Genomic DNA, 25,918 nt, shown 5'->3' with positions numbered 1-25,918 from the left:
CTGAATTACTGGATCCCACATACCCTCAGAATTCTTCCTTGTACCAATCGGCAAACCCATATAAGTCATGGGAACACAGATTGTTTTTCATTACTAGAATTAGTCTCTTACCTAGTTTAGAAGTTACCTAAGATAAGACAAAGGCTTGTATATATAATTGTAAGTTTCCTACACGTTCAATACAAGTGAATTACAGTAAAATTCATGGTTTTTGACTATAACTGTGAGTTTTATGTTTAGACTTTCAAATTTGAGTACTTTTTAGTACAGATAAGATCCCTAAATACATGTTAAAACACTCTCTAACATCATTTTCTTACTTATAGTTCCTTGAGACAAGTGAAGAGAGCCTGGCAGCAGTTGCAGGGATGTTCAATAGCAAAGCTAAAGGTGAGATCCTTTTGTCTTGTTTTAAATTTTGGATCTGTAGTTCATCTTGTCCAATGTCCTTTGGTACCGTCGGCTATGTTTATCCTTGGCATTTGCACATAAAATGATAAATTAAAGATGTTCTTTATTTTATGATTTGTTTCACCATAGGAAACCTTATTCTTGTTTTAAAGAACCTTTTTTTTCTTCATTTTTTATTTAATCAAGCAACTTTTGAATTCAGAAAAGCCACTGTTTTCCAAAGATTATGTAAATAGTGTTGGGAACTGTGTAGAGCATGACCTTGCAAAATCAGACTTCATTGTATTGATCCTCTTACTTCCAGTTTTGATTACACTACTGATATTCATTTGTTGTACTGGATGCCACAATTCTTTTGATGGGATAATAGAACTTCTATTTAAAAAAAAAAGAGAAGATAAAATGTGGTGGGTTTCTTTTCCACATTTGCAATTAGTTGGAATTAAAATTGCTAGAATATAGACTGTTGAAATTATGAAATATGCTCATCTTCCTGTCTGGAAGCAGGATAGGAGGTAATTTCATGGACCAGAGTAGAAAAATGATTGCAAATGTGGTTAGCGGCTTCGATGTTTCATTTTGCTTAAGCGACTATGGATTGTCATTTCTAGAAATGAGATTCTACAGCAGTGCCACCCTCTTGGGTTCTTAACCGTGCTATTTAGTTACTTATCATCTGCAAAATACATATGTAAAAGAATTTTTTGATAGAAAGGGAGACCTCATTAAAAAACCCCTTCATATCCATTGAAATACAAAATAGTATCTCAATGAACATTGGAAGGAGGAAAAGAGTGCCCCAATTTTATTAAAATTCCAACAGAATATACAACCGGTACAAAGTCCATATCCAGACCAAAACAACAAGGAAGCCTAGGAACAAGAAAAACACAACCTGGACCTAATACAACAATACCAATTATCTCTGAATACAATAGGAATCTCCTAGGTTATAATGGTTTCATAGCACACATTGTATAGCTCAAAGTATATGTAGATAGTGAGTTTTTGGACTTGAGAGATGTCCATTTGTTACCTAGAGTTACATGGATTGATGTATCACATTTTTCCTCTCTGTTAATAATGCTTTGGCATGTAGACATATTTATTCCCTAGTTTCTTGATAAGTGACTTTATTACTGTGGGATTTCGGTATGTAACCACCAGGAATTGAGTGGAGTCTTGACAATGATGCATCAAATGCTGCTGTCCTGGTTGCTAGTGAGGCACACGCTATTTCTTTGGCAATTGAAGGTTTGCTAGGTGTTGTCTTTACTGTAGCTTCACTGACTGATGAAGCTGTGGATGTCGGGGAGGTAAGTGGGAATATGTCCCGTCTTTATATAATATCGTATGCTTTACCTTTTTTACCAAGTTTTCTGTTTTCTTGATACAAGCAGCTTGAATCTCCTAGAAGCGATTATGTACCTTCAGCAAAAAGTACAGGAAAAACTGCAGTTCTCTGTATTTCAATGGTTGATTCGTTGTGGTTGACAATTCTTGATGCTCTGTCCCTTATTTTAGCAAGGTTGGGTGACTTTTCTTTCTGAGTTTGTGTTTCTGTCTCTCTCTCGAGTAAAACCAGGTTTGTATGCATTCTAATTCTGTTTTACTTTGAAGGTCTCAAGGAGAGGCTATTGTGTTGGAAATATTAAAAGGGTATCAGGCATTTACTCAGGTAACCCCATATCACATAATAAATCATAAAGTGTGCCAATTTTGACTGTTATTTCTATCAGCTGAGCTAAATTTCAATACCTATGGGTTGACTAATTTGTGGTTTTAGTTCTTTCAGAAGTAACTCGTAGTTGTTTAACTTATGGTCACTGTCTAATTATTAATATTTGTTCTTCATAGTGTTGGCCTATTTTTCTAATGTACACTATTTGTTTAGATGCTCTGATGAAGGATGATTGTTTCTGCTGAACCCTTTTGACTATTCTGCAGGCATGTGGAGTTCTTCATGCCATAGAACCTTTAAATTCTTTCTTAGCATCACTATGCAAATTTACTATCAATTTTCCAAATGAAGTGGAAAGAAAAAGGTATGTCTTAATGATTACAGTGGTCTGGTTTTTGTAAATATTGTTTCCCCTTTTCTCCTTGGGGGAGCGGGGTGTAGTGTAGAGGTTATTTTTTTTTATAAGAATTGTAGGCCTCATTAAAATCCCCCTTCTTGATTATAGGAGCTTATAACCAAGCTCCTTAATCAGTGGAAGGAGGAAAAGAGTGCCTTAGAAATTTATTGAACACCTGAAATTACATAAGATACATCCAGGAAAACACCCCTTCAATAACAGAAAAACATAATACACCCAAAAACAACCATAACCAACACCACTGACTTAGGGTAAACCAATTTAGAAACCTGATTGGTTTACCTCTTACAAAACTACCACCACCCTTACAGACTCAAAGCTTGTTCTTTGCCCAAGAAAGCACAAAACATACAAACCAAAAATCTACAGACAATCAACCAATCCCCTGCTTAGCTAACTTATCAGCCTCCATATTACAGCTCCTAGGAATCCATCTAAGAACAGTGTCCAAAGCATAAATAAGAGCCCCAATTTCCTGTACCAGATCCCGCAAGGAAGTAGGGGCAGGTTGTTGGTTCTTAATCCAATCCACTGCACTTTTTGAGTCACTTTCGATAATAAGTCTTCCCTTCTTACACCAACCCGATGAATAGAAAAAAATCAATTCCCTCCTTAATAGCTTTAAGTTCTGCCAGAATAGGTAGACTCTACTGCTGTAGAGAAAGTGGCTAAGGTCGAGCTATTTGAATCTCTTAAAATACCTCCAATTCCACCTCTCAGCCCATCACTTGTAACTGCCCCATCCACGTTAAATTTAAAAATATCCGATGGTGGAGGTGACCAACCAATAACCTTCTTTGAACAAGACGGTTGTGGAAACTGATCAGCCCGCGATGGATCCCCTACCAGCAGATCAGTCTGCAAACATGTTGTAGGGTATTTCGCAAGGTACCATTTAGCCAACCTAAGTCTAATGAAGAAAAAAAGAGCTGTGTTGTCCAAATTTCCGTTTTCAAACACCACCAAGTTTCTAGCCTTCCAAATTGACCATAAGACGACAGCCGGGATAAACCTCCAAATAATAGAATTCTACCGTAGGTTTGCCCAAGAACAGAGGAGGGAAATGGGATCTTGAGGCAAAGCAGTAGAAATATCCCATAACTTTAGTAATTTATTCCAAATTTCTCTTGCAACAGAACACAATAAGAATAGGTGCTCTACTGTTTCCTCAAGATAACCACATAACTGACAAAGAACATTATCCAAAGGGATTCCCCTTTTCCTCAACTCCACTCGGACTGCCAATTTACGATGACAAACCTGCCACAGAAAGGTTTGGACTCTAGGAGGAGCCAAACCTGTCCACACCCATTTCTTCCACTCAAACTTGCATTCAGAATTGCTCGACAACGTCTGTCTATAAGACTTGACTGAGAACAAACCAACCCCAATCCCCGACCAAGCAAGAAAATCTTCCACAGAACCGGAAACCGCAATATTATCGAGCAAAGACATAAGAGTAATCCACTGCTCAATTCCCAATCACAAAGGTTTCTTCTTAAAAGAATATTCCAAACCCAAACATTATTATGAAAACCACCGAACTCGGCTACAAGCCCCGTTTATTCGTCGACAAAGCAAAAATCCTGGGAAATTGAGCTTTCAATGTCAAATTATTCACCCAAACATTAGTCCAGAAGGCAATCGACCTACCATTCCCCAATTGGATCTTGGAATTTGTTCTCAAACACTCTCTCATTGTATCATCTTTAACATAATTATTCAAAATACCCCTCCATACCCAAGAATCTATAGGTGAAGCGGCATGTGATAATGCAAGAGGTAAGTTGCTAACGTTATTTTTACAGCATATCATTTTTTTCCACTGACTGTTTTTCTCATTTGCGAATTTCCAAACCCATTTCCCAAGCAAGGCTCTATTCATCAACCTAATATCAAGGATTCCCAACCCTCCCTCTTCAAAAGGCTTACACACCAAATTCCAATTCACCCAGTGAATTCGATTCTTAGATTGATTTTCTCCCCAAAGAAAGTTAGCCATCAACGTATTTAATTTATGAGTCACCTTTACTGGAATTTTGAAAATAGAGAGAAAAAAAATCGGTAAAGAAGACAACACAGATTTAAGTATTTAACCAACACAAGTCTACCAGCCATCGATAAAGAATTAGCTTTCCAACCTGCTAGTCTTCTAATGAAAAGTTGGATTACCGGTTCCCACAAACCTATAGAATTCCTACTTGAACCAATCGGTAAACCGAGGTACGTCATCGGAAAAGACCCCACTCCACAACCCGCTTCCTTCGCCCAGTCCATAATCCTATCAACCCCTACATTGACGCCATACAAAGTGCTCTTTGACAAATTTAAATGCAGCCCCGACATAACACTGAAAACCCTCAAAACTCTCCTAATATTCAAGATCTGCATCGGTGAATCACTACAAAATAAAATTAGATCATCTGCAAACTGAAGATGGGTCAAATGGAAGGAATTACCATCCCTACCGATTCTGAACCCTTGGAAAAGGCCTACATCAGCAGCCTTGATCAACATTAGGTTTAAAAGTTCCCCAACTAAATTGAACAGAAGAGGGGACAGACTACATCCTTGTCTCAACCCTTTAGAAATGTGAAATTCCTTCATAGGAGATCCATTCACTAACACCGAGATAGAGGCTGTAGAAATGCAACGATCAATCCAAGAAATCCATTTTTCCCCAAAGCCCATAACCTTCATTAATCTCAGTAAAATTGGCCATTCAACTGAATCATAACCCTTTCCCCATCCTCCTAAACCCCCTTTGTAGGGTATTCATAATCAGTTTTAAGATAGTTCTGTTCATTTAATGAGGCCTCCCTTTCTATCAAAAAAATTTTCCCCTTCTTTTCTTGCCACAAGACGTCAAGTAAGAGAAATCTATTTATTCTCATTGTCGCTTAAGAGTGACCTTATTTTCTTTTAAGGTTTTTTGAAATCTAAACTACCGCTAATGCTATCAAGGTGACTAGTAACTGAGTCATGGAATGAAATAGGCCCAATATGTTCCATTGGAAACATCTGGCAGATTAAGCTGATAGTCTTGCAGATAGTATAATGCTTTTGGAAAATGTTTGAAACATAAATATCAAAAGCAGTATTGTCATCAATAAAATATGGAAAACTGGGTAGCTTTATATAAAAGATGTAACCAATAACTTCGCCAGAGACCCAACAATTCCTTGGTAATGAGAAGCAACAAGTATAACTCCTCTTGATAAAGCTTCCAAATACAGTTGAGATCATGTTGGTCCTTTTATAACCTAAGATGCTGATGTTAGTTTTTGAAGACAACTATGATGGTAGTTTTTGAAGACAATAATTCCTTGCTAATGCTATCTAAGTGCTTGTTTGGCATTTTTTAAAACATTTTAGGAAATTGTTTAGCACACTTAATTTTTTGTGCATATGCTTATAGTTTATCCTCTTAGAGGTTGCACTTGCTTTCTGAAAAAACTTAAAATTGATATTTCAGTGGCGCATTGCTATCTCCTGGACCAAAGCGTTCCGACATGATTTCAGATCAGAGAGATAACATTGTCCTAACACAGAAGAATGTGCAGGTATTATGAATAGTTTGTGAGTATGGTCTATTCTGTTAATAATTTTCTAGATCATATAACAATTTAAATACTCTTTTGAACTAGTTACTTGGTACTAATTGCTCTTACAACCCAGGCTTTGAGGACTCTCTTCAATATTGCTCATCGACTACATAATGTGTTGGGCCCATCTTGGGTTTTGGTATGTTGGTCTGGTTTTTATATCTTTCTGAAATCAGAGAGAATTCAAAGCTATGATTGCTTATGACAAATAAATGTAGGTGTTGGAAACTTTGTCTTCTCTGGACAGAGCAATCCATTCGCCACATGCCACCACACAGGTAATTTGTGACACTTTTTTTGGTTTAATTTTTTCAGTAACTCCCTGTCTCCATCTTTTTGTTATTTAATAACTCACAGCATTATACTGGAATCAGCAATATTTGCTCTATTGCTTAAGCCTTGTTTTTCCTTAAGATAATTCATTTGGCCTTTGATTTTCTGAAAATTATTTTTTAAAGTGTTAATCCTCTCATGGTTTTCTGGCATTTGAACAGAGTTTTATTTCAACACACGCATAAAAGTGTTAGAATTTATTATTTTTTGAAACCACAGGAAGTCTCCACATCTGTGCCAAGACTTACAACAACATCTTCCGGCCAATACAGTGATTTCAGTATTCTTTCCTCGTTAAATTCTCAGGTATTATAAACAAGTATTTTTTTTTGTTAGTGGCATAATAGCTGTTAAAGGCTTGGGGAGCACTAATGTAAAATTTAAACTTTGACTGTTCTTTTTATCCATGTTCTCTTATTTAGTCGATCCAAGTTTTGAAGATCTAAAATTGCAATGTAAAAAGTTCATGGTGTTCCAGATTTAGAACTACCTATTTTATTTTTTTCCTTCCATTTTTTCGTTTTAGTTGCCACTCCCTTGTCTATCTTGTAAACAAGTAATAATAAGGTATATACTCTAACCTAACATTTTTTCTTGATAGCTGTTTGAAAGCTCAGCACTTATGAACATATCTGCTGTTAAGTCACTTCTTTCTGCACTTTGTCAATTGTCACATCAATGTATGCTTGACACTTCAAGTGGTTTCGGACCATCAACAAGTCAGAAAATTGGGAGTATCAGTTTTTCAGTTGAAAGAATGATATCCATCCTTGTCAATAATCTTCACCGTAAGTAGTATGGTTTTGCTGATGCTTTTTTGATGTTTCATGATCATTTTTTTAAAAAGATGTTTCATAATCATAAGTTGCGAGATGATATTATCTGAGGTTCATGCCTCACATCAATATTCACAAATCTTCCCATGTTTGGGTATTTGAAGATTTATCAGTTATATATGCTTATGTTTGTGATTAACTTACTTTGAAGAGCATAACTGCCAAAACGTTCTTCAATGTGAAGAAAAAGTTGGCTTAGCTTTTTATTGATATTTTTCCTGGTACAGGTGTATTACCATTATGGGATCAAGTTGTTGGCCACTTTCTTCAGGTGATCATAACTATACTCTTCATTCCATGAGCAATGATAGCATTATTTAGTGTTTAGATCTTTCACGACACACAAAAATGTGCTGCAGCTTGCTGACAATTCTAATCAGAATTTGAGAAACATGGCACTTGATGCATTGGATCAATCAATTTGTGCCGTTTTAGGTTCTGAAAAATCTGAAGATCACACATCGTCCAGATCTGATGACAATTCTCAGGATGTGAGAACTTCTGCCTTCTTTTGACTGGATTAACTATATGATTTGAGGATTGTGTGTGTTTGTGTTAATATATATTACCGTTGCTTAAATCTCTCTCTCTCTCTTCCCCTGCGCCTATCTCCCTCTGTAGTTAGGAAGTAATGAAACAGAATTAAGATTGCTTGAATCTGCTGTCATATCTCCTCTGAGGGTCCTATATTCTTCTCAAAGCAATGATGTTCGTGCCGGGTCGTTGAAAATTCTTCTGCATGTCTTGGAGGTATATGTTACTGCAGTGAAACTGATTGAAGTTTTAGTTACATGTTAACTATGCTAATTTTGTTTTAAATTACAATCTCTTTCCAGAGGTGTGGAGAAAAACTGCGATACAGTTGGCCTGATATACTTGAATTGTTGAGGTTTGCCTTCTACTCTGCTGTTTATTTACACTTTAATTTTAAGTTGATCATTTACTTGTCCATAAAGGTCCGCCCACTGGAGTGGGTGTATGTATTCTGAGGTTGTAGGAATTATAGAAATATATGAGCTGTTATCATCCCTTCAGTTAAGGGATTCTGTAAATATTCTTTTTTTTACAATCTCTTATTTTAAGGGATCATATCTCCTGCGATTAGTATCTTTCCTAACTTAGAGTTTCCTAATTTAGAGATATAATTTGTATATATAAAGATGCAATATGTCCTATTGAATTAATAAGAAAATACAGAGAATTACTATGATTTCTACATGGTATCATATTAGGTTAATGTTTCTTTCCAACCTAGACCATGCCCTCGACTTCTTCTCCTACATCTCCTTCTCTTACTCCGGAGATCACTTCAAATCCAGAAAATCTTTCTGGTTCTGATACTCAATCAGATTCATCTAGTCTGACTATCACCTGCCATCGATTGAATGGAAACAACTTTCTTGAATGGTCCCAATCTGTTAAGATTTTTCTCTTGGGCAGAGAAAGATTGGGCTACGTTACTGGTGAAATCAAGAAGTCTGTTGCGACTGAAACTGTTTTTGCTAAGTGGATGCGTGACAATGGTCAAGTTATGACTTGGCTCCTTAATTTCGTGACCCTGAGTATAAGTAGAAACTTTCTTCTGTACACCACAGCCGCTAAAATATGGGTGCAGTTCGCGAAACCTACTCTAGCACTGACAACATTGTTGAATTATATCACATTAAAGATTAGGCAACCACCCTTAAGCGGGGAACCATGCCCGTCACTCTCTACTACAATACCCTTACCGCCCTTTGACAACAATTAGATTTGTATGCACAACATGATTGGGCAGATCCAAGAGATGCTACCCTTTACCAACAAATTGTCACTTAGCAAAGGCTTTTTCAATTTCTCCAAGGCTTAAACAAGAACCTGGACGAGGTTCGCGGCAGAGTCCTGGCTATTTCTCCTCTTCCCTCCCTTCGAGAGGCTTTCGTTTAGGCCATCCTAGTTTCCCTTGCAAAATTGTTTCTTGCTCTATTCATTAATAAAAGGCCAAATTCTTTTTCTTGCAAAGTTTGCTCTCTTGCCAAACATACTAAATCATCTTATTTTCCTTCTACATACAAGTCTTCTCACCCTTTTGCTTTGATCCACAGTGATATTTAGGGCCCTTCTTCGGTGACAAATATTGATAATTGTAAGTGGTTTATCACGTTCATTGATGATCACAATAGGATAACTTGGACTTATTTGCTGAAAGATAAATCTGAAACCGCTGGTGTTTTTGCCCAATTTTATAACATGGTTCTCACTCAATTTGGGTCTAAAATCCAACTCTTTAAATCTGATAATGACAGTGAATTTTTTGCTAGGTCTTTGGGTATTTTTTTAGGGAAAAGGGAATAGTTCAACTTAGTTCTTGTGTTGGAACCTCACAACAAAACGGCATTGCCGAAAGAAAAAATATGCACCTTCTTGAAGTTACTCGTTCTCTTCTATTTACCACTAATGTTTCCAAATATTTGTGGGAAAGCCTTATTAACTGCCACATATTTAATCAACCTTATGCCTAGTAAGGTTTTACAATTCCAAACACCTCAATCTATATTTTTGCAACACTTTCCCTATTTTAAACCTATCTCCTCCATTTTGCCACTTAAAATCTTTGGTTGTATTGTTTTATCCAAAACATTTCCCCTAATAAGTCCAAGTTAGATCCTAAGTCTTTAAAATGTGTATTGGATGGGTATTCTTCACTTAAGAATGGGTTATAAATGCTATTATCCTCATTCTAAACGATTTTTTACCACTACAGATATAACATTTTATGAGTAGGATCCCTATTTCACTCAGGCTGAAATTCAGAGAGAGACATGGAGGGATTTTATGCCACATCAGGTATCTCCTCCTAATCTTCATTCTCAACCTTTAGAATTGCCACCATTTTTGTCTTTACCTACAGATTTGTCACCCGTGACTACTCCCATTGATTCTCCTGTAATACCTATCGCTAATTCACCCACACCTACTTTGAACACCCTTCCTGAAAATACACTTACTCCCATTGAAAGTCTTCCAAAAACAACAACACCCAAACAGCTTCGTGTCTACACAAGGAAAAGAAAACGTATCCCTGAGGCTGTTTTGCAATCTGATTCTTGCCGATAATTGGATTTGGGTCCAACTCCGAAATGGAAGAAGAAATCAGTAAGCCCACTTCTCCTACTCTAAATGATTTCCCTATTGCTATTAGAAAATGGGTTAGACAGTGCACCAAGCATCCTATTGGAAAATTTGCTGGTTATAATTTATTGATGCCTTCTTTTCAAGTATTTATAGTAACCTTGGATAAAGAACAGGTTCCCACAAGCATAGCTGAAGTTCTAAAGGATCTAAAATGGAGAAGGGTTGTTGAAGAGGAAATTTGTGCACTAAAGAAAAATGCTACTTGGATCGTTACAGACCTTCCTCAAGGAAAAAGCCTATTGGCTGAAAATGGATCTTTGCTGTAAAGTATAACTCCAATGGTAGTACCCAACAATACAAAGCTAGAATAGTGGCCAGAGGCTTTACGCAAATATATGGGATAGATTTCACAAAAACTTTTGCACCTATAGCAGAACTTAACACTATTCATGTACTCCTAAGTTTGGCTGTAAATTGCGATTGGCAATTACACAAACTTGATGTAAAAAAAGCATTTCTTAATGGTAAGCTAGAGGAAGAAGTCTATATGAATTGCCACATGGCTTAAAGTCTATTGAAGGTAGCAACAAGGTTTGCAAGCTCAACAAATCTCTATACGAGTTAAAACAATCACCCAGAGCTTGGTTCGAGAGGTTCACTAAAGTCATTCTTAAAAAAGGCTACAAGCAGTCCCTCGCCGATCATATTCTTTTCATCAAGGTAACTTCTACAAATAAGAAAGCTATCCTAATTGTGTACATGGATGACATAATTATTACCGGAGATGATGAGGAAGAGATTAGCAATTTGAAGAAGTTGTTAAATAGGGAATTCGAAACCAAGGACTTGGGAAAGCTAAGGTATTTCCTACGAATGGAGGTGACAAGATCAAAAGAAGGATTTGTGGTCAACCAAAGAAAGTATGTACTTGATTTACTCAAAGAAACTGGTTTTCTTGGTTGTAAGCTGACTGATACACCAATGGAGGCAAACTTGAGATTCAACAAAGAAGATGGGTCCTTAGTAGACAGAGAGAAATTTCAAAGATTAGTTGGGAAACTAATTTACTTATCCTTGACAAGGTTAGATATAGCCTTTCCCGTAAATGTGATAAGTCAACACATGACTAATCAGACTGAAGAACATATGGCAGCAGCAAATAGAATTCTCAAGTATTTGAAGAAAACTCCAGGACATGGCTTAATGTTTAAGAAGACACAAGACAGAACTGTTAAGATTTTTACAGACTCTAGTTGGGCCGGAGATCTCACTGAAAGAAGATCCACTAGTGGCTACTGCACTTTTGTTTGGGGTAACCTTACAACTTGGAGAAGTAAGAAACAATCTGTCGTTTCAAGAAGTAGTGTTGAAGCTGAATTTAGAGCACTAGCATTGGGAATATGTGAAGGAATTTGGCTACTTAAACTACTTAAAGAACTTGGCACTAATCAAGAGGATCACTTTGAAGTTTTGTGTGATAATCAATATGCTATTCAGATTGCCAAGAACCCAGTTCAACGTAACCGAACAAAGCATGTTGAGATTGATAGGCATTTTATTGCTGATCAAGTCAACAAAAAGACAATCACCCTTTCATACATTCCTTCAGAAGGACAAATTGCAGACATTCTTACTAAGGCTTAGCCAAAGTCTGTTTTCAATAAATTCTTATTCAAGCTGGGATTATACAATGTATATTCTCCAGCTTGAGGGGGATTGTAGGAATTATAGAAATATATGAGCTGTTACCATCCCTTCGGTTAAGGGATTCTATAAATATTCTTTTTTTTACAATCCCTTATTTTAAGGGATCATATCTCCTAGGATTAGTATCTTCCCTAACTTAGAGTTTCCTAATTTAGAGATATAATTTGTATATATAAAGATGCAATATGTCCTATTGAATTAATAAGAAAATACATAGAATTACTCTGATTTCTATAGAGGTTTCTGGTAATTGACTTCCTTTTGTCTGGTTCTGTTTGTCAGTAATCTCTGCTTTTTCTCTCTTTTAGGTCAGTTGCAGATGCATCTGAAAAGGATCTTGTCACCCTGGGTTTCCAGGTTAGTGAATATTTTCCAGAGAAGTGTTGAGGAAATTTATATTGATCTTTTGAAAACATCTTTCCTTGGTTATGCAAGCACATAAATACAGGCATTGTGGTTTGTTCTATAAAGTAAGTTCATTCTAACTTTTTCTTTTACCATGTAGAGCCTGCGTGTAATTATGAATGATGGACTTTCATCCATACCTCCCGATTACCTCAATGAGTAAGATCCTGGGTGATTAAATTTTTTACTGCATTATTGGTTTTTTTCACAAGATATTTTTGACCATTGGAAGATGAATATGTGCAATACTACTGTTTAATAGCTCATTGAGATAACAAAATATGCATCTGAAAACTGCAGATGTATTGATGTTACTGGAGCATATGGTGCTCAAAAAACCGAGTTGAATATAAGCTTGACTGCAATTGGGTTATTGTGGACTACCACAGATTTTATTGTGAAGGGATTGTCACATGGGCCTGCAGAAGAGAAGGAAACAGGTAAAATGCCATTATAATTTTGTCTCATCTTTTTTGTAATCGCATATTTTTGCTAGTAGTATTGATTTACACTAGAGAGACAACTGCAGAAGTTGCAGAGGTTAATTCTGTTTCAGATAAAATGGATGGTCAAAATGGGGAAGAGCAGCCTGACAATATATCCAATGACATGAACAGCCAGTCTCCCTCAGTCAATATGTTGAGCGGAGATAAGTTGATAGTCACTGTTTTCTCATTGCTTCAAAAACTTGGAGCTGATGAAAGGCCAGAGGTACAATAACTTTCCTGTTATAATGATGTCTCTGTTTTATTTCTGTTTCCGCAATTCTCATTCCACTCATCAACCGTTGCTAGGTGCTAACGAACCTAGCAACTAGAAAAGAACAGATGAATGAAAATGTTGAGATTAGGTAATATCTATGTCTATGCTGCTCCTGGTGAGATATGTTTTACAGTCCACATTAGATATGTGGCTAGTGGAAAGTCCTTTTCTTGAAGAGGTGACCTTGCAAAAAAAATGCTAATATATATATATATATATATATATATATTTTTTTATAGGAATTGAAGGCCTTGTTAAAAACCCCCTTCTTGATTAAAGGAGTTTAAAGACAAACTCCTTAATCATCGGAAGGAGGAAAAGAGTGCCTTAGGATTTCATTGAAGATAAGAAATTACAAGATACAACCAGAAATCCACCCCCAACATAAACAGAACACCAAAAACAATCGAAAATAACCCTAAATAACAACATAAACTCTGCCTAATCCACCTTAGCTAGAACAACAGCCTCAAATAAGACTGACCAAACTTAAAACCTAAGCTTGGCCCGAAAGACACCACAACACAAAACAACTTTAATATAAGCCAGATAAAACAAACGACTCAATCCATATACACCATGATCAACCACAAAGGCCAAGAGTTTCAACATAAAATGGATGCAGAGGAGCAAGCTTCGAATCTCCTCCTTACTGCTAAATATTGCTCATCTTGTCATCGGAGACCAACCGAACTTCCAACTCCAAAAACAAAGATCATATGTAAGTCATCTTCCAAAACTTCCATTGCCGTAATCTTCCGAAAACAGAACCACTACTGGGCCTTAAGACTCAAAATCCAGATCTTTCCCTAACTTTAAGGAGTCTGTCTCTACCTTCTTTAGACTCTGCCCTAATGCTGGAAATTCCAAATCATAAAGGAAGGTGCAACGCGAGATCTGCCTGCAGGATCCTCTCGTTGCACCTTCTTCTGTTTAAACTTGCTTCGGCAGAGATAATTCTTCCTTTGACGAGCCAAATTTTTTTCATGAAAAGAATGGAGAGAGGTATATTTATTATAATTCCCCTCCTTAACTCTGTGTTTTTGCCTGGAAATGTGCGAGAATGAATCATCCCTCCAAGACCGTGCACCACCATTGATGGAAAAATCAATTAAAAAGTCCTTCATTCCCTCCTTAGCACGTGCTATCATACAACAATTCTTGTTGACATTTTCTGCCTCACTCTCCTCAAAAACCAACACTATCTCGTATTCCACCTCCTTTGTTCCCCGGTTCAGCATGGCCTCACCATTTAATCTATTGAATGCACAATTATTTATAAGGTCCTCTTTAAGCACATCCTCCACCACCTTTGACTCAACTCGGCCATCCAACATGGGGAAATCAGAAAAATAATCCTTCGAACCCTCATAGCCACGTGCAGGTAAACACCTATCCTTATAGACATCCATTGTTTCTCTCTCCGCGTGCACCAGCACTGTCTCGTGTTCCCCCACCTCCTCAATTTGCGAATGAACCGTCCCCTGACCCACAACAGCGCTCCTCAGACCCATCATCATTTCCTCGCCTATGTTCCTGTCCTCCTCGCCCTCACCCGACAAGAAGCAACCTCTAGTACCACTCCCCATACAACAGAAAACATTTCTTCTTCCTCAGAACACCTCTCGGGACACTGCAACTCCGATGAGTTAACGTTTCTACCAGCTTCTTCAGCACACACCTCCAACTCGGGAAACTTAACTGGAGAGACACCAACGAGCTACCCCACCTTGGATAACGGGGAGGCGACTGCCTCTTCCATCGAAGACGACTGCCTCTTCCATCGAAGACGACTCAATCCAGACAGATTCTGGACTGAAACACGGCTCAAACTCAAAAACATGAACTGTAAAGAGCCTATCCCCGACTTTCAAAACAATGGAATTTTCCACACGAGCTTGACAGTTCGTGATGATCTGTAGCAAAGCCCTATCAAAAGAGCTGTTATTTAAGGTCCCTTCCTCAATGGAAATAAGAACTCCCCATTTGAGTGCAATATTTCTGAAGGTGGAGAGACTCCACATAAACGGAGGGATCCCTTTGCACGAAAGCCATGCCCGACGGCTGCTGCACTTAAAATCTTCCGACCAAAATTCCACTCTATCGAAACATTTATTCAACACCCCAATCTGATTATGCAGAGTAAAGTCCCTACTCTCTACATCTTCAAATAAGATTAAAATTGCTAGCCCACTTAATCTTATAATTTTCGGACCAACAATGCCTTGTGCATAATGGCAACCAACTCTTTCATCTTAATAAAATTTTTGCACCATCCTACCAAGTTGTCTTTGAGAGTTGAGAGCTTATCCTCGTCAACAGAACCAACAATGGGAGCCTCGGTATGACTAGCATCCTCCACTAAACTCTTGCCCTCGACTGGATATGGATCAGAGAACTTCTTCCTCCAGAAAACATCACGAGGATGATATCTCGCCATGAAAACTCTAACTTTGTTACCTTGAATCCAAGATCTATCAACACAGTTGATGGCCTTCCTCGCATCCTCCAGTCTGGTGAAACAAACAAAGCCAAATCTACTTCCTCCCTTGCTTCTTTTATTAGGGATGAAAGAATCCACCACCTCGCCATATTTATCGAAAAATAACCAAAGACCTTGATGATGAAGACACTCTGGAATGTTGAAAATGATCACTGTGACACAATTTTTCCCAACAGATCTTCTCACCTTACTCGCCATCAAAGAGAAAAGAAAAGGAATAAAGACAGAAAAAGTTTTCTAAAACGCCTAGGTGGATCTTCTCTAACTAACGCCTTGTAGGTTGGATATTGTTAAGCTCTTTTTTCTGGTTAGGTATAGATTGGCTTCGGCTAATATATTTATGTAAATGTACGTGCTTAGGATTTGTTCTTTGCGGTTGGTAGTTTCTCAGCAGGCTTAGTTTCTCTGTAAAAAGTTGGTTTATTAAAGATGTATATTTCATTTAGGAATTGACTAGCTTCTCAGGTTTAACTTTTAGTTTGATGGATTCAAGTAATAGGCTTTACTGATACTCTTTAACAACGGTGTTGGACTTGGACAAGAGCTAAGTCAAGAAAATTTATTCTCTTTTGACATTTTTAATTCCTGCTATACTTTACGTTATTTACCTTCCATCTCCGTATCCAAAACTTGTGAAATCTTCCTGCTGGGTTCTTTAATTTTGGACTGAAGCGGTCATTTGATTGTCATTGAATATGTAAATCCTTTAATTATGTTAAATTTAACATATATTGTAGGTTAGAAATTCAGCTATCAGGACACTTTTTCAAATTCTTGGAGGCCATGGGCACAAACTTTCGGAAAGCATGTGGGAGGACTGTCTCTGGAATTATGTTTTCCCAACATTAGATCGTGTTTCCCATATGGTAGGGTAGTAAGCTGTATAGGATAGGTTAAGACTTTCATTTTATTGTGTAAATAGGCTTCAAGGATTTTGCTTGCAGGCAGCAACTTCATCAAGGGATGAATGGCAAGGGAAAGAACTTGGAATTCGAGGAGGAAAAGCAGTTCACATGCTTATTCATCATAGGTAACATAATAAATCTGGCTAAAAATCTATACATACGTACTTAGTTCACATTCTTTTATTGTAATTGTAGACAGTCATTTCTCTCGCTATATGACTTTCTAATCCTTAAAGATAAATGTAGTCGGAACACAGCTCAGAAACAATGGGATGAGACACTTGTACTAGTCTTCAGTGGAATAGCACGATTGTTGCGTTCTTTCTTTTCTTTCCTCAGAAACATAAACAATTTCTGGTCAGGTATGACCATTATTTTGGTTCCTTTGATGTATCAGTAGTTTCATTTTTCTGGATCTTTTCTTTTCTTTTTCTTTTTTTGTCATTTTGCTAAGATCTCCTAGTAAATTCACTTATTTTTGCAGGGTGGGAATCTTTGCTTCTCATTGTAAAAGATAGCATTTTCAATGGTAGTAAAGAAGTTTCTCTTGCCGCGATAAATTGTTTACAGACAACTGTGCTTGGTCATTGCAGCAAGGTGCTTCTAAAACTTTGTTCTCTGTAGTAGAAGTTCGTATTATGAAGTTAATTTCATTTGACCTCCTCAAAACCTTGTTAAAATATTCACTTCTTCCATAAAAGTAAATGCAATTTTTTCAGGGGAACTTGCCGATGCCATACCTTGTTTCAGTACTTGATGTGTATGAAGTTTTTATTCAAGAATCTTCAAACTACAGTACAACTGTCAAAGTGAAGCAGGAGGTCTTGCTCGGTCTTGGTAATGCCTTAGATTATTATCTCAGTTGAATTTATTTACAAAAGAAAGTAAAATGCATGCAAATGTTATTGATGTCAATAGTACGATTCATTTCACCTCATTGGTTAATAATTTGATTATAAGAAACATAATTGTTACATTGTTTCTAGCTCAATGAAGAACCATATTTTGGATATGCACTTCTGTAATTTCTTCAAATATGATAGGAGAACTGTATGTGCAAGCACAAAGGATGTTTGACAATCAAATGTACACACGGTTGCTTGCAATAATTGGTTTAGCAATCAAGCAGAATGTGACAAAAAGTGACAACTGTGAAGATGAGTTTGTAAGTGTCTTATAAACAAAGCTTTTTTTTTGTTTTTTTTAATAGCTCATTTTGCCCTTGGAAAGAAGAGATGAGTTTGAAATGTCAAAATCAACTATTAGATGTAGCATTGATCAGCAATAATGTGCACATACTGTGTTTGACACCAGCTAAATCTTCCCTTAGCTCTTCGTACCTTGATTTCCTATGGGCTAGCTCAGGTTCTTTTTTTAATAATTTATTTAAGTCATCCCCTTTTCTTGTTGTAAACTTTCAATACTTCAATGTCTTTTGGCTTTGAATTTATCATAACAGTTACCATGTTAGTTGTAAGGCCTTTGAGCCTCATTGGCTTTGCCTCCCCCTATTGGAATGGGTTGAAGGGAAGGTAGCTCACTGAATCACTGAGTATTTACAAGCCGAATAATCCAGAACCAAAAAAAAAAGCCTTGAAAATTTTGTAGCATTCACATGGATGAATTTATGCTGCACTTTTGCAGGGACATGTTCATCATCTGCTGCGGACTGCACTGGAAGTCTTGCCAATGTTACGTCCAGCCAAGAACCTTTCTTCAATGTGGCTTATTCTTCTACGAGAGCTCTTACAGTATCTTCCAGGTCTAGATTCTCCTCCACATGGTGAGGAAGAGGAGGCAGTAGAAGTTAGCACTAGTGATCTTACTATAGGTATAGGAAAAAGTATTGCAGTTGACCAGTTATCTTTGTCTATATTGATAAAATGAAGCTTAGATTTATGCCCTATTTCTGCAGAAGCTAACGGGAAAATGAAGAGTGGGACAACCTATGATACCGCTTCTGCGTCTGTCCAGAAGGCTGAAGTTCTGTCTCTAACCTCCAGTTCTGCTCAAGAAGCAACACTTAATATCCCCAGTTATTTGTTTGCGGAAAAGATTATTCCTGTTCTGGTTGATCTCGTTCTACAAGCTCCAGCAATAGAAAAGTACATCATTTTTCCAGAAGTTATCCATAGCCTTGGGAGGTATATGATATTGTATTTGCTACTGTGATTATTTTCATACTATTTTCTAGGTTTTGATGTAATCAGTAGGTAATCAATAGAATCTGATTTTGGTAACTGCCAAAAGAACTAATATGCTCCTTTATACCTGTTTATTGTGTTTGTTATAGACTTATTAGCTTTTATTAGTTTCAATAATTGTTGGTTTTGTTAGGTCAATGATAACGAGAAGAGACAATCCTGAGGGTTCACTTTGGAGATTAGCTGTTAAAGGCTTTAATCGCATCCTTGTTGAGGATATCAGCAAAGTACCCGTGGACAGTGAACCAGATTCAAAAATTAGTAAGCCTGCAAGATTGCGTATATGGAAAGAAATTGCAGATGTCTACGAAATATTTCTTGTGGGTTATTGTGGACGTGCTCTTCCTCCCAATTCCCTCTCACCTGCCACTCTCAAGGATGATGAGTCCCTTGAGATGACCATTGTAGACATTCTGGCTGAGCAGATTCTTAAGTCCTCGATTGATGCCCCTAGTGAGGTAAGCAATCCCCTTATAAAGCATAGTTAGCTGAGGTTCTACTCTGTTTTTATTTTGTTTTTTACCACCTAAATCAGCTCTACGTTTTGAGTTAAGATAGCCGACTTGATGTGTTACTTCAAGGCTCAAGGTCCTAATTTGGTATATGTTAACAGATTCTGCAACGACTTGTTTCCACTTTGGATCGCTGCGCGTCTCGTACATGCTCTTTACCTGTTGAGACTGTGGGACTTATGCCTCTTCACTGTAGCAGGTTTTCCTTGAAATGCTTACGGGCATTATTTCCTTGAGCAGGTAATGCAAGATGATTTAGTATAATATCGCGTTCAATGTTGCTCTGATCGCTTCTATAAGTTGTAACCGAGATTATAAAACCCGATCACAATCTCATTAGCAAAATCGTATGCGCTGCAGGCTTCTCCTATAGAGAGTCCAATTTTACATAAATGTTCTTTTGTCAAACTGGAAAATTGTCCATATTTCGCATGGCATTCCAAAAACCGTTTGAATTTCCTTTATCTGGTAACAAGAACATTGTTTCTTGAATCAAGTTAGATATTAGACTAGCCTCATTCATAATAAATTACTAGGGCATATTTACACACCATGTCCGGTTATGTTTTAGACATCGGATTTTAGAGAACTTGAAGAATCATAGAAACAGAATTTTTCTTGCTGCAAACATCTCCTTGCCTCTGGAATGAATTGCCTTTCATGAGTTGTACCTCTAGGACATCATTTAATCGTCTGTAAGTAACTATTATGTCTATTTTATTAAAAAAAAATTAACCTTTTGTCTACATTCCCACAGCTTTAGTGATGAAGAGGGTAGTTGGAACTCGACGAGATCTGAGATCAGCAAATATGTGATCATGGTACTCATGATGAGATGTGAATGCATCTTGAATAGATTTTTAGCCGATGAGAAGGAGATCGGTAAGTATAATTCCTATTGCAATCAAATCCTAAAATGTTGAACTCAGGTTCCCTTGGCCTACAAAGTATGAAATCCTGAATCTTGATCGACCTACAGGTGATCGTCCTCTACCAACAACAAGGCTTGAAGAAGTAATCTTCGTCCTTCAGGAACTCGCTTGCATAGTTATTCATTTCGACACTGCATCTGTTCTTCCTCTGCAGCCGCATTTAAGAACTATCCTAGCAGAAGGAAATTCCAACAAGAAGCAACCACATCTTCTGGTTCTTTTCCCCACTCTCTCCGAACTAGTTGTATCGAGGTGAGAGTAATAAATATATTTATTTAGCTCTCCATTTAACAGGTTCTTTACCCGCAATCATACTAAACCGAACGATGATCCGTTTGGATGGGCAGGGAAGCGAGAGTGAGAGAGCTGGTAAAAGATTTGCTCAAACTCATTGCAAAGCAATTGACATTAGAAAAGGTAATTACAGTCTCTTGATACACTTAACATTTTCCTCTTCTTTTTTGTTGGAAAAACAAGCTTGTTTGATTGAGAGGTTTAAATAGATTGATCATCCGATTTTCCATTATTATTGTTATTTTGTCACAATAGTTTGTATATTATTATATAGGACAAAGGCCCAGTTTTGTTGTATTCAAATAGTGTGTAACCTGAGGACATCCATTTTTCTTGAAATATTGTTGGCTTTTTTTTAATTTGTTAGTTTATAAAAAATAAAAAATTAAAAAAAAATGAATCTTGAAGTTGTTTATTAAATGGACCTAATAAACCAAATATGAATACATTGCATTTCAATTCTTTTACATTGCCATGGAACTAGCAACGGCGGCCGGAGGTTTAGTGGAGTCGGGATCATCCCTTCTCTCCGCACTCATTACTGCTTCCGCATCTCGTCTTGATGCTCCCTTATCCGAACCCAACATAGTCGACGCATTTTGCAATTTCATAGAAAATATTATGTAAATTCGGAATTCGAAATCGAGACTTCAATTCTAATGGAATTCGATCGTTGGGATTTTTAAGTTTGTAGATTGTGGCTACTCACTCGTAGAACTTCATCCAATCTAGTCTTATCCTCATCTCTAGTTGTTCTAGCATTGCAGGCCGCTGGGCATTATGGTCTTACGCCCGGTGGCTCTCACTTCCACAGCGTGTATTGCGGCAGCATCGCTCCATTCCACCGGCTTCTCTCCCGATGTAAGAGCGGTGGCTTCTAGTGCTTCTCCAATGGTGATATCTCCACCTCGAGAATCGAAGGTCCCCACGTCTTGGTAGTATTACCCCACAACCTGCTTCCAACATTTCAAACAATAAACCTTTTGCACATGGTATATTGATAAGAACAAATTTATATTGTAAATTGTTAATTTTTCATCTCTTTCTAATTTTGATAAAAAATCGAAATCTATAAGAGAAAAATTGTTGACCCAAACAATATCAAGATTTTAAAATAAAATATTGGTAAGATTATTTTGAGTCAATTTTATATTTTTAGCAATATTAAGATTTTAAAATAAAATATTTTTAATTTATAAATTTTAAAGGTAAATTATGAATTTAGTACCTAAACTATCAATTTTGGTCCATTTTAATACCTAAACTTTCAAATTTTTCAAAATCATACCTAACATTTAATTTTTGTTTCATGTTAGTACCCACCATTAAAAACTTAACGGATGGGCTGACGGGGCATAGCTCCGGTGGACGGACTACCAATCCGAAAGATGAACTATGAGAGAATTACGCGTCGACCAATATAGTTCAGTTTCATGCCAACTAGACTGGTGATGACAAAAATCAGAGAATGAAGAAGTCGAAGAGTCCATCGTTGATATGGGAGAGTTGAGGTATTTTTCGATGAAATAGAAATCGAAATCATGTTCAGGGGTCAAAAAGGTGTGGGCATAAATTTTTGGGCTTCATCAACCATTGAATGCAACAACCGGTTAATGTAGATGCGACGACCGACGAGCTCATCCGTTAAGTTTTTAACAAAGGGTACTAAAATGAAACAAAAACCAAAAGTTAAGTATGATGTTAAAAAAATCAAAAGTTTAAATACTAAAACGGATCAAAACTGATAATTTATTTATTAAACACGTAATTTACCCAAATTTTAATTTACACAATTATATCTATATGAATACTGAAGTTTAAAAATTTAATTATAAAATTTTAAATTTTAAGTACTCTTTTGATAACCATATTACGAAAGGTAATTTTACATTATATGAACTTTTTATTAATTTGAGGTAATTACAAGATAATATCTATTTAAACATAATTTTTAATTATTTTATATTGAATGTTCGCATTATTGACATTCATGATACTCGAACTCAGACCTTAAGGAATAACAACAATTCTTTTACCACTGAAATTGTTTTATTCTTGCATATTATATAAATTAAATGTTTTTGATTATGACTTTATTAATTATTAGATTTATATAAACATAAACTAAATAATAGGTGAATGATGAAATATGTGATTGATCTTAAATTTTATTTTAACTTGAGATAAAATTTAAAGAATCAAGGTTAAATTTTTTTATTAATTTTTGGTAGGTTATATTTTTTATTTAATTAAGATATAAAAAAATTATACCATCAATCAAGGAGAGCTAGGCCTGTAAACGAATCGAATGAACACGAACGGGGGTATGTTCATGTTCGTTAGTTTAACTTTAACTGAACAAATGAACGAACACGAACATAAACGAACGAAAATTTTTTTGTTCTTGTTCGTGTTCGTTCGTTAAGGAATATGCTTGTTCGTGTTCGTTCGTGTTCGTTCATTTAAATAATAAACGAACACAAATGAACGAACATAAACAAACATAAACAAACACAATAAACAAACGTAAACGAACACAAACAAACGTAAACGAACACAAATGAACATAAACGAGCACAATAAATGAACATAAATGAACGTAAACGAACATAAATGAACGTAAACGAACATAAATGAACGTAAACGAAAATAAATGAAAATAAATTTTTTTTCTTTCCTAGCAATTTTAAGATTATATTTTATTTAACTGTTTTGAGCTTTTTTATTTGTATTTAAAATTAATTGAATTTTAAAATATTAATGGGTAATCAGATTACAATTTATTGGGTTTTAGTATTTTAAATGAGTCTAGAGAGATTGGGCTATACATAAATGAACACATAAACTAACATAAACGAATGAACATAAATGAACGAACATGAACGAACATAAACGAACATATTTACTGAACGTTCAGGAACGTAAATGAACGAACGAACCCTATGTTCATGTTCGTTCATTTAATTAAACGAACGTAAAATATTATTCATGTTCGTTCGTTTAATAAATAAACAAACATAAATGAACTTCCTGTTGAACAATTCACGAACGGTTCGCTGAATATTCGGTTATTTTACGGGCCTAAGGAGAGCCAATGCCTCGCAATCTTGGTTTGTTCCTAAATGTACGAACTTATATTATATCAAATACACAGCCTATATAATTATTGTATTTTTCTCATCCCCTACATTTTATCATAAAAGGATTTTTTATTTATTTTATTTTATTTTATTTTATTTATAATATAATGACTCAAGATTTGAACACTATTTTCATTAAATCAATTAGTTATGTCGAAACGATTTTTCCTTAAAGGTGAAAAGGTGAGATTTTGAAAACCACATTAATTCTTAATTTCTCTTTTAATTTAAAAACAAATGCGATTTAAAAGACCTCTCGTTTCGACAAATTTGGGATTTCGTTTACAATAGAAAAATATGGTTCGAAGAGTCGCCACCAATCTTTGATTAGGGTGTGATTAGACACCAAAAAATGTTGTCATTTTAAATAAAAAATTAATTTTAATTAAAACAACAAATTGAGGTCTGCGTTACCAAAATCGAGTTCGGGAGTCGGTTACGTGTGGAGAAGGATTAGCACCCTCACGACGCCCTAAATCGGTACCTAGTCGATTAATTAACGTCTTTGCAATGAACTTTACAAATTTGAATTTAATTTGGCTTTTGATCCCATAAAACAAAGTTTTAAAATTTAAAAAATATTCAAACCACCCAAACAAACTAAATTAAAATTATCGAGTTGTTTTAGAAAGATAAAGAATGTTCGGTTATTTAAAATATCGAGACCAGATCTTATATGAGTTGTAACAACCTTTTCTCGAAAAATTTAAATAAACGAACATTTCCTTTTCTTTCGTTCCCAAATTTTAAGTGACAAATCAATTTTTTAGGTTTCACTTTCGGGATACACTTTTAATTTAAAATAGTCAAAACGGCCCTCTAATCAGTTAAGAGCCACTCAAGACAATTTTAAATTAAAAGAGTATTACCCTTAGTCCGATTATGTATTTATAAGTCGAGTTATGCACATGAGGATATCATACAAATTGTGCAAAAAGGAAGTCATGCCAAAATTAATTAATCAAAATTAAAAATATCATACAACGTGACATACAAAAAAAAATATATACATATACTTTAATTAAAAATCATAAACCATGCATATTAACATATAATGTACAAATGTGACTTAAATACAAAAATGAAAACATGACATGCTAAACAATAATTTTTTAAAAATATATATATACATATTAAAAATGACTAAATTTAATATACATAAAATTAAACATGCAAATCGAAAATTAAACCAAGGACTAAAATAAACAACACGCATAAACAATAGATCTACACCTAAATAACCCAAATTAAGTAGTCTCTATGTAATTTTCCTAAAATACTAATCCGAAATGTTTAAGGGCTAAAAAAGTAATATAAAAAAAAATTAGAGTTCAAATGTCTAAAACAATAAAAGTTAAATACAATAATACTACTTGGGACCGAAATTAAATGCCGGTAAAATAAAGGGACAAAATTAAATACATGAAAACATTCGATTAAAATGAATTTAGAAGAAAACTCGAATGAACAGTAGCTCAAATAATCCAAAAACATGACAAATTTAAAATGCCAAATTTTGAAAACAGACTTTAAAAGTGATGGAAATGCAAACAAAAATAAACTTAAGAGGACTAAAACCTAATTTACTCTAAAGTGTCAATGGCTAAGTGAATAATTAACCCAAAAATCATAATATATAACCTAAACTAAAACTTAAACCTAGGCTAAATTAATTATTCCTAGCAAAAGCAATGGCCGCTCATTTCCTTCTCCACTCTACTCTCTCCCTCATACTCACATGGCTGTCGAGAGCCCTAATGTTCAACATTCGCCCGAGTTCCAACATCGCCTAGGCTCAAACACACTCTCCTTTTCTTCCAAATTACAGACCCGAAGCTTAAAAAAATGAAACTTAGTTGAAGTTCGAATCTGGAATTCTCTCGACTGCGATTACTCTACAACTCCGACGAAGGGACCCAACAATTATCGACCTCTCTACTTCAACAGTAAACCCGAACCAGTCGGGTAACAGACCAAATCTTTTTCTTTTTTCTATCTTGAAACCCCCTTTTCATAATCTAAAAACTATATTTTGAACCATACGCAGATTATACGAAAGACTCTCAACATTTTAACCCCGATTCCGACAACGTTACAACCTTGACGCTAAGACTCCGGCACCTACGACTCAATTATTTCAAACGCCAACCTAAAAC

The 25,918-nt window shown here is 35.8% G+C and overlaps 1 protein-coding gene across 2 annotated transcripts in view; it reads left to right on the top strand.

Annotated features, from left to right (window-relative positions):
* The window catches only part of LOC120154847 (protein MON2 homolog), a 35,597-nt gene extending 15,317 nt beyond the window's left edge, over positions 1 to 20,280 (top strand). The window contains exons 14-42 of one of the 2 annotated variants that reach the window (XM_039166493.1): positions 327 to 390; positions 1,579 to 1,727; positions 1,812 to 1,939; positions 2,032 to 2,089; positions 2,359 to 2,456; positions 5,986 to 6,073; positions 6,189 to 6,254; positions 6,334 to 6,393; positions 6,668 to 6,754; positions 7,050 to 7,236; positions 7,512 to 7,555; positions 7,644 to 7,775; positions 7,906 to 8,034; positions 8,121 to 8,173; positions 12,414 to 12,462; positions 12,611 to 12,669; positions 12,811 to 12,950; positions 13,040 to 13,221; positions 16,513 to 16,641; positions 16,720 to 16,805; positions 16,927 to 17,042; positions 17,165 to 17,277; positions 17,400 to 17,517; positions 17,724 to 17,845; positions 18,325 to 18,511; positions 18,596 to 18,824; positions 19,018 to 19,342; positions 19,498 to 19,636; positions 20,154 to 20,280. In XM_039166493.1, the coding sequence (XP_039022424.1) occupies positions 327 to 390; positions 1,579 to 1,727; positions 1,812 to 1,939; positions 2,032 to 2,089; positions 2,359 to 2,456; positions 5,986 to 6,073; positions 6,189 to 6,254; positions 6,334 to 6,393; positions 6,668 to 6,754; positions 7,050 to 7,236; positions 7,512 to 7,555; positions 7,644 to 7,775; positions 7,906 to 8,034; positions 8,121 to 8,173; positions 12,414 to 12,462; positions 12,611 to 12,669; positions 12,811 to 12,950; positions 13,040 to 13,221; positions 16,513 to 16,641; positions 16,720 to 16,805; positions 16,927 to 17,042; positions 17,165 to 17,277; positions 17,400 to 17,517; positions 17,724 to 17,845; positions 18,325 to 18,511; positions 18,596 to 18,824; positions 19,018 to 19,342; positions 19,498 to 19,632 (3,333 nt within the window). In that variant the 3' untranslated portion in view covers positions 19,633 to 19,636; positions 20,154 to 20,280. The remainder of the gene's footprint in view (positions 1 to 326; positions 391 to 1,578; positions 1,728 to 1,811; positions 1,940 to 2,031; positions 2,090 to 2,358; positions 2,457 to 5,985; positions 6,074 to 6,188; positions 6,255 to 6,333; positions 6,394 to 6,667; positions 6,755 to 7,049; positions 7,237 to 7,511; positions 7,556 to 7,643; positions 7,776 to 7,905; positions 8,035 to 8,120; positions 8,174 to 12,413; positions 12,463 to 12,610; positions 12,670 to 12,810; positions 12,951 to 13,039; positions 13,222 to 16,512; positions 16,642 to 16,719; positions 16,806 to 16,926; positions 17,043 to 17,164; positions 17,278 to 17,399; positions 17,518 to 17,723; positions 17,846 to 18,324; positions 18,512 to 18,595; positions 18,825 to 19,017; positions 19,343 to 19,497; positions 19,637 to 20,153) is intronic. The other variant, XM_039166494.1, reaches the window with a different exon arrangement.
* Positions 20,281 to 25,918: the final 5,638 nt, after the last annotated feature.

Source organism: Hibiscus syriacus, unplaced genomic scaffold (assembly GCF_006381635.1).
Source record: "Hibiscus syriacus cultivar Baekdansim isolate YM2019G1 unplaced genomic scaffold, ASM638163v2 tig00111151_pilon, whole genome shotgun sequence".
In the NCBI taxonomy this organism is placed as follows: Eukaryota; Viridiplantae; Streptophyta; class Magnoliopsida; order Malvales; family Malvaceae; genus Hibiscus; species Hibiscus syriacus.
The sequence above is the reverse complement of the archived record's forward strand: the minus strand, read 5'-3'. Positions and strand labels throughout refer to the sequence as shown.